Source organism: Liolophura sinensis, chromosome 6, assembly GCF_032854445.1.
Source record: "Liolophura sinensis isolate JHLJ2023 chromosome 6, CUHK_Ljap_v2, whole genome shotgun sequence".
Lineage (NCBI taxonomy): Eukaryota > Metazoa > Mollusca > Polyplacophora > Chitonida > Chitonidae > Liolophura > Liolophura sinensis.
The window spans coordinates 45,927,738-45,942,915 of NC_088300.1; the positions used below are offsets into that span (position 1 = coordinate 45,927,738).

The 15,178-nt window shown below is 38.1% G+C and overlaps 1 protein-coding gene across 2 annotated transcripts; it reads right to left on the minus strand.

Annotated features, from left to right (window-relative positions):
• Positions 1-5,199: 5,199 nt before the first annotated feature.
• LOC135466317 (DDB1- and CUL4-associated factor 7) lies at positions 5,200-15,164 on the minus strand. Of its 2 annotated transcripts, none has more exons than XM_064743741.1 (10): positions 15,062-15,164; positions 12,055-12,269; positions 11,646-11,747; positions 10,470-10,565; positions 9,502-9,615; positions 8,396-8,528; positions 7,039-7,190; positions 6,703-6,820; positions 6,289-6,455; positions 5,200-5,326 (listed from the first exon to the last, which is right to left on the minus strand). In XM_064743741.1, the coding sequence occupies exons 2-10, from the start codon at positions 12,205-12,207 to the stop codon at positions 5,321-5,323; spliced, it is 1,041 nt and encodes a 346-aa protein (XP_064599811.1). In that variant the 5' UTR covers positions 12,208-12,269; positions 15,062-15,164; the 3' UTR covers positions 5,200-5,320. The 2 variants fall into 2 exon arrangements, with proteins under 2 accessions (XP_064599811.1, XP_064599810.1); XM_064743740.1 differs by having other exon boundaries at positions 10,470-10,568.
• Positions 15,165-15,178: the final 14 nt, after the last annotated feature.

A 15,178-nucleotide genomic window follows, 5' to 3' on the forward strand; every position in this document is an offset into this window, starting at 1 on the left:
TCGCGCTGGCTTGCTTTCGATTGAAATCAATGTCATTCTCATGTATACATACACTTTTTGATCAGGCCTTTGGCTCAGAAAAAAGGCGTGCGTCTGATTTAGGGGAATTGTCAAAGTCGGTGGTTACAACAGTTACTTATCTTTCCTATACACTGATGAAACTTGGAACCCGTTCTAAGTGAAATGATCTTGGAATGATGATAAACCATAATGAAATAAACAACTCAACGCCGATGAGTGCATATATTGTACAAATATATTAATTAGTCTGCTTTTGTGGAAGAATAGAACTGCAACGTCATCACATTGAAACACAGTCACTAAATTAGAAAAAAAAACATTGTGTTTGGAGACAGCGAGTCCACTTTTTTGTCAGATTACACTGTAGATGATTTGCCCTTTCATGGGTGAATTGTATATATTAATGCATACTACTTCTGTATATGTACTGAAAGTTAAAACAAGCAAACCTACATAAACCTATGTAATTTTGGCACATTATCAGTTTGGGAAAATATAACTTCGTGACACTATATCATGTGATCTGGAAAAGCAAAATCTTTGAGAAATCATCAAAATTCACAACCTGATAATTGCAGCCATGGTTGCATGGGTTCAGAAAATACAAAAACCGACGTTGCAGAAAAATTATTTAAAAAAGACCATTATTTCAGTACATGTGGCATGAACATTTGTACTTCAAAAACCGCCTACGCTAAGTAATTCTCATAAAAAAAAATATGAACTACATGTCAAACTCCATGAAAAATGTCCAGGTGGTTGGATTTATTTTAAAGATTATTTTGACTTGAGAAAAACGCATGAGAAATATTGCATTCCATGTAGAGGTATACATTAGACACAACAGCTGCCAGTGCACAGCACGTTTCTGTCATGTAAATATATTTATTCTAAACTACAAAAAGCAGCAGTTATAAATGCGTTGTTAGACCGATCCTCATTTCAAAAAATAAATATGAAAGAAAATATGAAAGAAAACCGATCCTGACGCCATTTACTCCTATGAGCCACCATTTAAACCAATATTTCAAATGCATTTTACTCTGTTAAAAACAACCCTAAAATAAATCCAAACATTTCTCCAGCAGTTTTGCGTCGAATTTTGTCAGACATTCATACTTAATGCTGATAGTGTCTTTTCTTTTAAACTAACGACCGCCCAAACATTGTTAAGCAGGCTAAACTTATTAAAACGATTACGAAATACCACACAATCTACAAAATATCCAGTATGGAATTGTAGTTAATGGTTTCTTGTTTCTAGTTGTCTAGTTTAAACGTTTAAAATATTCTCATTAATGTTGACACAAAAAAGACACAAAAAATGTCTTAAAACGCTGTATGTTCAAACTATTTATAATCCGTAAGCATGACTCTGGGACGATGTCTGAAAAAACATGTAGGCCCTATATTAATAGTAATGTGCACTGGGAAAATTGCAGCTTACCAGGTTTAGTTAACCGAGAAAATATATTTGCAATAGTGCATGTGATGTTTTATTCGGGCGAAGGGGCCTGTTTGTGCTACAAGTATATATAATTTCCTGAACCTGAAAAGTGTGTGTGAGGGGGGGCAAAAGATATGCTGCCCCCCTCACTTTTGAAGGGGGGGGGGGTCATGGCCCCCTTGCCCCCACCCCTACCCCGCTTCCTACGCCCCTGCATTACATCAACAGTGGATGATAGAGGATTCAATTTCTGCCTTCTTCATACCCATTGATGCCGGATACGACCTCGATTTCTCTCACGTAATTGTCTCAAACCACATGGCCGTAGACAAGCCAACTCCCAATTTCGGCTAGAGTTTGCGGAGATCTGGAGAAAATATTTATCACGTGAATAAACAGAACTTTAACACAGGTTCAGACAAACCAAAACTTTCCATTTTAATCTGCGCTACTCCTTTCAGTCCTTTGACCTAGAGGGAACCATAATCAACATTGATTTACTAGTGATGACACTGTGACTACGGACAGACAAATTATTTGGTTCCCAGCAGTAGTATACTGAAGTCAGTAAGGGAAGTACAGAGGTATTCAACCTAAGCTTATGGAACAAGACAGGGCTGTGATAGTACACGTGATCACAGCCCTACAGAGCTCCTTGTTTTATATCTCCGCCAGAAAACCCCGAGATGGTGTTCAATATACGGCACAGGGTGAATGGTGGCATCCGACAAAATTATACTTGATGTACATCTAAGAACGTTCGCGTGGGGTATTAAGGGTGCAGCAAACAGAACCTCAGCCCTCTTGGCAAGCTTGATGTAAGAAGCGACTAACCCAGATCTCCCTAGTAAGGTAGGGACTGGTGAACAGATTTTGGGTCCGTTTGGTACGAAATATAATTTGTCATTGAGTGTGCATAGCCTCATGTGTTTTTCATGTGATGCCCAATATGACATTTATTTCGGTGATATCACGGTGGTGTATCCTTGTAGCAATCCGTTGCCTAGGCCGATACATTTATAGTGTTGTCTCACTTGAACACCATGGCGAACACACCAGACATAACGCCCTGCCCAGTCACAAACTGACGCGGCTCTCTCTCATGCTGTGCAACAAGCCATGCTGTACCAAGATTACCCATGTCAAAGACTTTAGTCGATTTAACTCGAGACCGAACCATGGGTCTACCTTAAACGAGGCTTAAGTTCTCCACTATGCAGTCGGTGAAATATCAAAGAAGAAAAAAAAATAACAACTGAATTCCCTCTATAACACTTAAATAACCTGACCATTGAGGACAAGCTCATTTCAAAATTGAATGCGGTTTAGCCTATAATAAAGCTGCATGCAAATTTTTAAAACCCTTTCCGAGCCAGTACGACTTGTTTTCATCAAGTCTTCTATAGCCTGTCAGATACAAAGGTATACAGATTGATGGAACATCGCTGAGACAAGTGAGTGAAAGCAGTGAAGGAATGATAATTAGGCATAGTACTGCCACTGGATTAAAAATAGACATATTTATAACACTTCACCAATGGTTAGGACACTAAACGTTTAATAAAAACACGAAATCCACCAAATATGGAATACCAAATTTATTAAATACAAATGACAGACAGGAGGGAAGGGTACAACTGCTCTTTCCATTTTTCATTGTGAATGTTGGAACAAAAACACATGGATTGGTATATACAGCATGAAAATGATTACCATATCTATCATTCCTATAAATGCAGAATGATGACACTGAAAAAATCTTAACGCCAACTTAAGACATCACAGGTGTGTCCCATAAAGAGGTTCGTTTAATTTATTTATTTGTTTGATTGGTGTTTTGCGCCATATCCAAGAATATTACACTTACACGACGACCGCCAGCAAAGCCTGAGTAAAACCCACGACCATCCAAAGGTTACTGGAAAACCTTCCCACGTACCGCCAGAGAAGAAACCAGAATAAGCTTGGGCTTGAGAAATCGCATTGCTGGCAGGCTCCTGGGTCATTACGCCGTGCTGGCGTGCTAAACCCGCCGGCTAGAGATTGTTTAACTCCAAGAACATTTGAAATAGTTCATGAAATCAGTAAAAATCTGTTAAGATCATACAGAATAAATCAAAATATGCAATGAACTAAATCATTATTTAACACAATCAATACACTGTTTGACAGGATCATTTCTACTGGAAAGGCATGCCACTGTACTATAACAAGGTAATTGGCAATATGGTAACAGGCATGTTGATGAAATGTGAATGTGGTTCAGTGCTATTTGTCACTGTAAAAATCTTGCACTCAGGCCCTTCCCTAAGTTAATGTCCCAGGTTAAAACAATGGGCATAAAATAATTTGACCGACGGACAGAGCCACTTGCTGAACTGCTTTGTTGCAGCTAAAAGTTAACCAGAGCAACAGTTGTAAGTGATTCAGGTGCAATATATATTGCATAATGGGCCACTGACAGAAAGGGATTTTCTCCCTGAACATGGACAAAACGGGAGTGGAGACAACTGGTTCATTAGAATTGCAGTAATTTTTCTCCAAAATGGTATCAGTCAATTTTCACATTTATCTAAAAGAATCACGATAATGTTGACTCCACTAAAGTTTCAAGGTAAATAAATATCTAGATACTGTGAGAACAAACACACAGTGCATAAATATAACATAGTTGATCAAATAACATGTTTAAAGGAAAAAAAATCTTTCAAGCCATATATGTTACAATTGTGAAACACAAAAAGGAGAATTTTAGTTGTTTAACACCTGAATCCAGAAGTGAGGATGACTGTTAACCCGTGCTTAAGGGACTGAAAATCAGCATTTAATATCTCCCTTCACCTTCATAACTGGAGGCATCCAGCTGTTATAATTTCATTATTGTATCTCCAACTCATTTTTACGCAGCTTTGAATACATGTATTTGAACATTACACGTCTTGTAATTCCTCCAGAATACAAAGACAACTCTACTTAATACAACAAATCATAATAGACTTTACATATCTTAGTACAGTACAGCTAGAGTGGTGATCAGGATCTTGCCAGGCAGAGAGAAAATCGTGGAACAATCACACATTGGCCTCATATAGAACCTAAAAACTATTGTTTGTTAAAACTGGATAGCTTTAATTAACAGACTTACATTCACAAAAGAAACCTGTGAACTTTTGTGCACTAAAACAACTCCTAGTACATTCTTTTTGATATAAAAGTCCTAACTTTCACTAGAGACAACAACGAGATTCAGTTCACTGCACTAAAAACAACTGCATCCTGTGGACGTATCATTTAGGTTACTTTGTGTTGTACTGTAGTTTTACTTCACAGTCAAAGAGAAATCCAGACACATAATATTTTCTATGCATAAAAAAAAAGACTTGCAGGGGTCTCCCGGCATTTGATAAAAGAGCCATCCTATTTTAAAAGACAATATTCTATTGTACAAACATGTATTTAAAAATTTTACTACCACGACAGAAGTTTACAACAGAAGGTCGCAATTGCTATAGCTCTAAACAGTTAAAAGCATGAGGTTAAACGTTTGAACAAGGATGACCTTCCATAATCCATTTCCTTGAAATCAAAATAGCAGCACCTTATCTAGTATTCTGTTCATTATGTGACTGATGAGCTGAGGAAACCCACTGGGAGGTCACCCTGATAACCTCGATTAATGATGATATAAGATGGGATGTCTTTTTGTTGTGGCTTTTGTTTTTTTTTGTTTTTTTTTTTGTTTTTTTGATGATGATCATGATAAAGATGCCAGGTTTGGTAAATCCATGGAAATACTTGCACAGAGCACACGGTTGGCCTTGATGATACACTTCTGTCCTTAAATGAACTCTTTTATATCTGAGGGCAAAAATGATTGAAAATCTAATTACAAGAGAACAAGTATAAAATATGTAAAAAAAAAACAGTCATTGTTTGCATTGGAGATTATCGTAATTCTTCTAAAATTTGGGACAGATATTAGTAGTGTTGAAAGTAGAATATTACACTTCTTTACTAGCCTTTTGGAAAAGTAAAGATAGGAGTATGTTGTTCATTGGATAGTCTAAGTATATGAGAAAAAAGAAACTCAATATTTCTGCTTGAATTACATATATATTGGCTAAAATGAGCAGACCAGATGTCCCAAATTTTAGAAGAAACAGGGTACACTAACAGTATGGTAAATAACTTTCAAAAGTTTCACTTTCATCAGGTTTCCCAGCAGCGTATTAGGGTGATATAAAGCTGCAGGGTTTAAATCCCCATATACCTTTCTCATCATGTGGATAACCATTTTGTCTACACAAAATTTATCAAATAGTCTTGCGTATATGTAAAGCTGAGCTCCGAAAAACCATGCTAGTCATGTCGACTGCAGACAGAGCTGTTATAGTGACGTGCCATCACAAAGACACAATGCAGCGTCATAAAATAAGATAACGACAGCTGGCACAGTAATTTAGCAGTGCAGGGTATAAATTTAGCGTCACAAAGAAATATGACATTAGCCTGCACAGTAATTCAGCTGTGCAAGGTTTAAATTCCATATACCCATCGTGAGCATGGTCTGAAGTGCTGACAAGTGTATGTCATCATTTTCACTCAAATGATCAGCCAATGGCAATCCAAAATCACAGATGATGTGGGGACAATAATATCTTACCAGCGTACCTGCTTATTATCTCAAATCCCAATCACAAGGTTTATTTATTTTATTTGTGGCTAATGCGATTTTTGCCTTATCAGGGGGACATCCCAATCAGCACTTGTTACCTCATGCTCCCATGTTTTATACATATAGGCTGAGTCCCACCACTTACCCGCAGGATCTCCAGGCAATTGTTATAACAGATGGCAATCCAGTCAGGCTGTGTTGAGGACCACTGGATCTGGTTTATCTCCCCTGATGCTGTATATGCCAGGATTGGGTCCTCAATGGCTCGTGGCATTTGCTGAATATCCCAGATGAGGGCTTGATGATCATCAGCTGTTACAAAGGACAAAAAAAGCATTAAGATAAAATTCAAGCAAACATTGATACAGAGGCTTAAGCTGGGAAGGACAGAAGAAGTATTAAGGTCATATACAAAACACTGTTTGTTATTTCACCAAAAATTGATAGATAACATTGTAGATAAGTTTTAGGGATCGGCAGTAACACAAAGTATTTTCTAGAAAAAAAACAGTCTACACTTTGACTTGACTAGATGTACACAGATAAGCAGTGAACATACCTGCAGTACAGATGTGACAGCTCGAGTGAGGAGCCCAGGCTATACCATTAACACAGGCTCTGTGATTGTTCAGACGAGCAACAGGTGTACAGGGAACTCGCACATCTAAGATAATCACCTGTAAGGAAGCAGATCACCATAGTGTAATGTAGTTCATACTGCACAAGCAGTATCACTGCTTATCCTAGAGTCAGTTACCTGACAAACCTCTTCACCTAAAGCAGCAATCAAAACAACGAGATCTGGATTAAAATTGGTCAGTGGTCAAGGGCCTGATAGTCGCAGCAAATAAGCAGTTTAACCTCCTTATGTTTCAGCCTGGCTCTTAACTCTTACCTCCATGGCATCCATGGCCATGGTGGCCAAGTAGTTAGGGTCCTGTTTGTTCCAGGCCAGTCGCAGAAGCGGGTGATGCTGAGGGTCCTCGTAGATGATGGTCGAATGTTCCAGGTGACGGAGATCAAACATTCGCACTGACCCATCAGCACCTGTAACAAGATTCCCCACCATTCTCAACACTGACCTTCTTATCTACCATAAACATGTTACCTCTAGTTTATTTCATCTTTGTAACAAACCCTTCATGTATTTATTAAGTACAAGGAGGCTGAACATGTACATTACAATATAAATGAGGCAGAGCTAAGCGTTTCATTCTCCTGGTGAGATTAAACTGCAAACCCACTTCAGCAAAAGCTTTAAAAGAACTGATCATCTTTCAATAAAGTATATGCCCTCTAAAAGGCCACTTGATTTTGTGCTGATTACTTCATTATTTTTTCTTGCATTTCTTTACAGTGAATGAAGTGCAAATAAACATTGAGGTTCTACCATTGGTTTTTTGGACCATACTGAAAAAGCTGAAGCAGAGTTCAATCAGCGATTCTTTTCAGATGCAAAAAGTTCTCTGACTGCCATATCTCAACACTGAACATGAATAAACACAGTGGACTACATCCACATCTGCATACAGCATAATGTGCAAATATAACAACTGGTATGTTTAGCAACAAATAAAAAAAAACACACATTCTTCGAAACGACTGTGCTTCAGCCGCTTCAGTATGGCTCAAAAAGTCCACCATAGAGCCTCGATACCTTTCACATTTTGTTCACTTAACAAAGAATGTAAAAAATCATGAAAACCATATTTGGAGTGTGCATGAAATGCCCCTTCAGGCAATGAGTACTCTAATGACTGTCTCTTTCTCTAACAGCCAAAAGTTTTGAACAGGCCTAATCTATAACTTCTTGCTCCGCACAGACTACAAATTTCAATGGACAATCAGCATATTGGGTGAGCAAGTAACTGACTGGCACTTAGGGATATTGAAACATTGTAGTAATACAACTGGTGTTCATTTGACCTCCCGCTGCCTGCATAATCATTTGCAGGTCGCATGTCGTGCTGCACTTCAAGACATACAAACTGGTAATTAACTCTGTAACTCTGTAAATGCAAGGAGATCTACTCTTCAGGTACTGCAGATCTGACTATTTTATTTCAAAAAAGATTGATATATTATACACATACTTTGAATCAGTAAATGATGTGTTTTTTCGTCATCTTTTCCAATTCCAATTCACCTGACTACAAAGAACGTACATGTAGTGATAGGTTTATTGTAATGTTATTCTACCAGGTTCCATCAAATCCCCAGAGAGAAGATGTTTTGCTACAGGAGCTTCTTACCAACACTAGCAAACATGTCCCTGCCCCCACCAGCTCTGCTGAAGGCAATGTCATAGACTTCCTTATCGTGGGCTATCAGCTGAGTCTTGACATGACCCGACACGAGATTCACCCGCCCAAGCACCTGTCCTGTCTGACAAACAGAGAAAAGCACAGAATTTAGATTAACCAGTATATAACCATCACATGAATCTTGGCTTCATAGCCTAGGAGTGGTGATAAATGGGAAAACACGCGTGTATATACTTCAACGCCGTACTCAAGAATATTTCACTTGAGTGGGGGGAACCCATGACCATCCCCAGGTTTCTGACAGACCCTCTCATGATGGGACGTATGTGTAAAAATGTCCTGATATATGTATGTTTGCTTAGGGTTTTACGTTTTCCTAAAAAAACGTCATGATGAGGAGTCATCATTAGGTATGTGGACATACTGTGTCTTCTTGTGACAGGGCTAGTCCATGCTGCCAAAGTGCTGCTGCCACTGAAGTATCATGCTGAAGGCATCAGAATTGACACTCCAACCAATCGCATTATGCTGACCTGTTTTCCTGTTTCCTTGCTCTATTCTCTCAGTGCTGAGCACCAAGCTAGCCAGCAAAAAGTGCCAAGTTTAAGTGGTATGACCCAACCTGGCTTTGATCCCAGGTCTCCCAGGTGTTTTGATGTTCTGATGGTCTACGGAAGGAGTGACGACATGGGTCAAATGCATTACATCCAACAATTGTTGAAGCAAAAAAAGTGCGAAGATAATATAAATAACAATAGTTACAGAACTATTACAATAAAGAAGGCTTCTACTGTTACTGACCAATAAGGTTAGAAAGCTGGATATAAATATTTTAAATGCTGAAGTCTGACATTCTTCTTTCTAATGCACTGACTGAAGAACAGTGAAGATCTCAAAAATCAGCAAAACTGATTACATCACTGCATCAAAAAATTCTGATAACACCATAATTTTTGAACAGCAAGTTCTCAGACAGTAAAAACAACAAAAAATGACTTACCGGGAAATTAAACACTCTTAGCGAGATTTCTGTAAAAGCAAACGTTCAGGATTATATTCTGAAAGCAGGTCTGTGAATTTTGCCAACAACTTACCTCTAATCCCCAGATTGTACAGGTTGTGTCGATACTTGAAGTCCCCAAAAGGTTAGGATCTACTTCATTCCAGTCAAAAGACGTGAGAGGAGCACAGAAATCAGAATTCTTGTTCTGAAATTACACAAACAAACCCCATGCAACTGAATAAGTATCACCTCTTTTTCTAGCCTGAGGCTGTATTTAAGTCTGCATACTGGGCTACCTTAGCAATTATGGCTGAACTGTCTGGTCAACCCATTTGTACCACCAGCGGTCCAACAAAGAGTCAGTACAATATATCATACCTAATATGATGAAACCCTAAAGGTGTTTATGAAGAGAATCAATACAAGCTTTTTGAAGCAAATGCAATGGGAGCAGTCAGAAAAGAGATCCTAACCTTACTTTCCTTTTTTCCAAAGGAGATAAAATCTGAGTAGTGTATTTGAGCACTACACTAGGGGAGTTGAGAGTTCCACCTCTTCTATCGCTAAAGGTAAAAAAAGTCCTATTGTACTACGTGGCTTGTCAGAAACGTTGGGCAACTATTTTTTATTACATTTACTGTAACACGGACAACTCAAAAAGCTATTTAGAATAAACAAAAATGGAGAGAACTGAGGACCTGAAACTTTGTGAACTTAAAAAGCTCCTGCAGAAAAGCACTGTCAGTGGTGTATCCAGAATATGATGAGACAGCTGATCAATAAATTAATGTCAACAAATGTTGCCTAACATATCTGACAAGTTACAGGATACATAAGGACTACTGTTACCTTCAGCTCAAAACTCCCTTACTGTTTAACGATACATTATAGTTCTACATTGAAAGCTGCTATCAGACAAGTACTAATAGTTACTTAACATTTTTCAAATTCATTAATCCCATTAAAAGTTCATAATTATTCCATATACTGAGTGAGTGAATGCTTGGGGTTTAGCATCGTACTCTATTCCATGTACTGTGTGTGAGAGTGATGTCTTACATTGTTGAGAAGGCACTCCAGTCTGGTTTCACTGTCCCCGACACGCCACACCCTCAAGTAATCCCCACTTGTGGCCAGCAGGTCTGGAAACACACCCTTCTACACAAAAGCAAATCAAAACTTTACACACACACACACACACAGACTTAACTGGTGTATCTGCTATCCACATTACATGTATTTATATCTTGCCTCTTTCATGCATGTGTAATATATAAATGGTGGGACTAATATCACAGATACATGTATCTCCAATATCAGTCCCAAATAAATGGTACACTTATGTATATTACTGAAATGCATGGACATAGATTCCTGTAATATTGGGTCTACTGCTGTCTATTGTGAAATGAACAAATAACATATTTGCAATATTTCACAATTTGGAATTGATTTTTTTTATGATAGGAAAACAATGGATATCCTTTTTTGTCAAAATGTATCATTAAACACACAATGACAGATTTCAAAGAATTTATATTCATTGAAATCATGCATTTGTACTTGGCGAGAACATTTCTGACGGTGAAAAGAAGGCAGCTGACTGAAACTGTTCATGTTGACAGGTCCAAAAATAAACCAGAAGCATGTCATACTCAGCTTGAGATGTTTCAGACAAGGTGGAATAAGTTGCTTGTTTACAAAGGTGTAACATTCATTTAACTCAGATTTGTAGACGGTGTTTCCTATGCAGCCATTGGGTCGAAATGCCAGCCTACTTAGGGTGCTGCTTCACAGGAAAGCCATGTTACCAGGCAGATCACAACTAGTTCTATCCCCATATTTATTTACTTCTTTATTTACTTGAATGGTATTTTACTCCGTACTCAAGAATATTTCACTTCAGCATTAACGGTGGGAGGAAACCAGGCAGAACCGGGACAAACCCATGGCCATTCGCAGGTTGCTGGCAGAGCTTCCCACATACAACCAGAGAGGATGCCAGCAAGGACTGGACTTGAACTCACAGTGCAAAGTCTACGACTGTCACTTTTACAGTTTATATCTGACTCAACTAGGTAGAACTCCAGTCTCTCCGTCACAAGCATGGCATTCTAACCATGCATCCTTGTCCGTGCATAAGACTGACTCTTGAGAGCAGCGATACATGTAACCGTAGGAGTATTATGTGCACAGTCACAATGTTAAAGGGTGGCAATGCCAAGGTACACAGACCGTGTCGGGTATCCACATAATCTTTGTGGTCGGGTAAGGGTGGTCAAAGGTGCTCTTCCCCGTGAACTCAGAAGTGTCTTCATCAAGGGAGACAATTTGAACCTGTCAACACAACAAACTTTATTATCAAAAACATGATTATGTTAGTCCAACAGTTTTCATAGCTTGCATACTGCCTTTACTCACAAAGAAACAGCCATTTTTAATATGCTTTGTTATATCTCTTACCATATTACTAAATGCTGGGCATTTTCCTACAGATCCACAGATGTATTATTGTGCAAGCTGCAAATTATGCTGTGTTTTCTTTTTTGCTTGTTTATTTGTTTTCTTTTTACAACAGATGCTTTATAACCATAAACCATCATTCAGTGTCATGTTGAGACTGTAACAGGCACACAGTTCATACTTTGTTGTTGTACTCCTCCACAAAGCTGCCTAAGGCAAGTCTGAAGCGCTTGTCCGGCCGCACACTCCAGTTCATACTGTATACAGTCCAAGGGGCCTCATACTTGTAGATTTCTTTCCTCTTGCCCGGAGGGGCTGTCGGAAGGGCACACATGTTGAGCTAAAGCTGATGCACCTTAGGAATGAACACAGAGCTTTACGGTTGCTACATTTAACCTGGAAAACAATCAGAATCTGATTAGAAAGCAGTCAAAGTACAGTGATCTAAAGATAGAAAAAATGAAAAACAGTACACACAGCATATGTAAATCATTATTACATATTACCTATTGTAGTAATAATAAACAAAGACCATAAACATAACAAAACTGCACTTACTGTATTTCACCTGAAATTTTACATTTTTCAAGTCGTACATTTTGCATGATTCTAACCGATTCATCCACTTTATTGAGAGTTTTTGTGAAGTTTGATTAATTCCTTATCGGAAAAACTTCAGCACTGACATCAAAAGCATCATTTTAAAGTCTTTTTTAAGATTCTTAAAATGCGTTTTTACATGTCTATCTTTAGGTGAAATATACTAACCTATGGCATGAGTGTCTTTCAGCAGCATAATTTTAATACGGGAATAAAATAGCTAATCTAATTCTGTAAACCATTTATAGGACAGGACAGCACCTGGCTAAAACATATTTCAATTGAAAGCATGATCATCAATCTTTCTAAAAAGTATCATACTTTATTATTTTGATGAGATTTCACCAAATAACATGTCAAACAAACTGACAATACTGCACAAATGGTTGGTGTGAATCGAGGAAGTCATTTGAGAATTTTTTCCAATCAAACACGTTGCTATCAAATTGACGTAGCCTTTACCCATTCACTTCATGAAGTGACATATGACAACACAAAACTACTGCTTAAGACATCATTTTGAGATCGTTTACAATATGTGTAGGCGAAGGACCATTTCACATAGTGTTGTGGGACAGGTCTGTATCATTTATGAACCACCACAGACGTAAAATCAGTTGATTTACAAGCTTTGTAATACACAACGACGGTATCAGAAATTATGTCACACAGTAGCATACTGTCTTTGCCCAAACGGCATTCATCTCTCTAGTAGATCATACAGGCATATTTAGACAAGCTATTCAAGTTATACAAATATATTTTTTGTCATTCATGTTAGTGTTTAGTGAGCATGCAGTTGCTAAATAACAAATGTCCGAGTCAGTGAAAAATTCATCAGGGATGCCAAAGGTCTATGCAAATGAGAAGACGGCATCTCATCAGCCTCGCTTAAATTAATGACATCTTATGAATATTTTTTCTCTAAATTTATTAGAACTGAAGAATTTAAATTTTGTCTTTCTCGCATATAAGGGATGTTTTTTCTGTTTTCTTTTATAAAATACAGTAACATTATTGAAACATCGTGTTTTAGCTCAGGTGCTTTCTCTGACATCCACGATAACTATGTCAGCACTGCTCTCATCTTAAAAGCCACCACTACAAATCTGAAGCATTAAGTTCAGCGACAGTCGAATGCCTAGATCAGCCTCAGTGGTACTTAGATTTATTTTCATTTGTGTCAGAATTGAGCATGAATCCAGTTGTACAACTCCTAAGCAGTCTTACTGTATCGACAGCACATTCAAGCAGTGGAAGAAATATCTTTCCAGTATGTCCACTTTTCTAGAAAGCTATTTATTACTTGAACCTTCTTCGCCAAAGTCTACAACTTTTATCTGCCACTGGCTACTGCTTTGACCATAATATGGGAAATAACTTCGACTTTAGTGAGCTAGAGTAAACATAACCTTGCTGTCAATAATGGAGTTGAACTGAAGCTGTGGCTGTGACAAGTTTCACTAAACTTTTATTGGGTTGAAAAAAATCTAATAAAATATTTAATGCCAGTTTAAGATGCCTTGAATGGATGTCTTTCAGTGGACACAAACATTAGTCAGGTGTTGTCTTTCACATTAACATGTCCTCCCTTGGGAAATGAAAGTTGCTAGTCAGTGATTCTGAAACAGAGATAATGACAGTCTATCCCAATTGTGATCTACAGATATGCACACTATGCCTGAGGAACCTGGAAGACAAGTGGTCTCACTACTTATTATATACAGTAAAAATTGTTCAAACTGACCATGCCGAGGATGAAGAAAAAAATGTCGGTTTTGACAAGATGTTGGTTTCTGCATCAACAACAGACACTCCTAAAAAAAGTGATAGGTACTGCTTTACTTGTAATTGTAACAACTTAACAGATGTTACTGATGTGTCTTGCTGTATCAGATCTAAAATTTTACTTCCATTAGAAAATTGTGTGAAGCGATGGAAAAGTGATCAGGCCTGCTTGAGGTAAGTAGAGTTTTTATTCAGGCTGCAATATGCTCTTCACCACTTGAGTGAAAAGCGGGCTCTCTGACTACAGGCTGAGCAGCCATGATTATGGCATGTCCAAATACTAGTATTTCTCAATGTACTAATCAATGAACTCGTTACGCTTTCCCTCATAAATTATTTATAGAACACAGTCTCTATGGTATATGACTAAATTATTAGGCTAATCACGGCTAAGCCATGAAGATCTGACATCTACACTTTTACAGTGACAACGGAAACTACGCTTTTCATGTCAATAAACTGGGGCGTTTTGTAGCATGTTGTAGTTGTCTTGTACAGATAATTGTTTTTACTGATATTGTACAATGGCGCAGACGTGAAACCAAAGTATATCATATTCCTTGGGGAAGAATAATACACAATGATTTACACAGCAAAGTAATCAATACAGACAAGTGAACAATGATATCCAACGGTGCAAATAATATGCCCGATTCAGGGGTTGTCTTCGTATTCAGCTGTCAAACAGAGCTGTTTCTGGGATCAACGGTCGTAGAATGCGACATATATTGGCTTTACAGTAAAGACAAGTGTATTTAGCATTTCCACCACAAAAATGACGAACTTTAGAGAGCTGCTACCTTAATTATTTCGACTTCCTAATCCATACCGACTCGCTCGCCTCACCCCAAACAAGAAAACCCGATCAATGGCGAAAGACAATTTCCGGCACCGTCTCACGACATTTCACCATAACG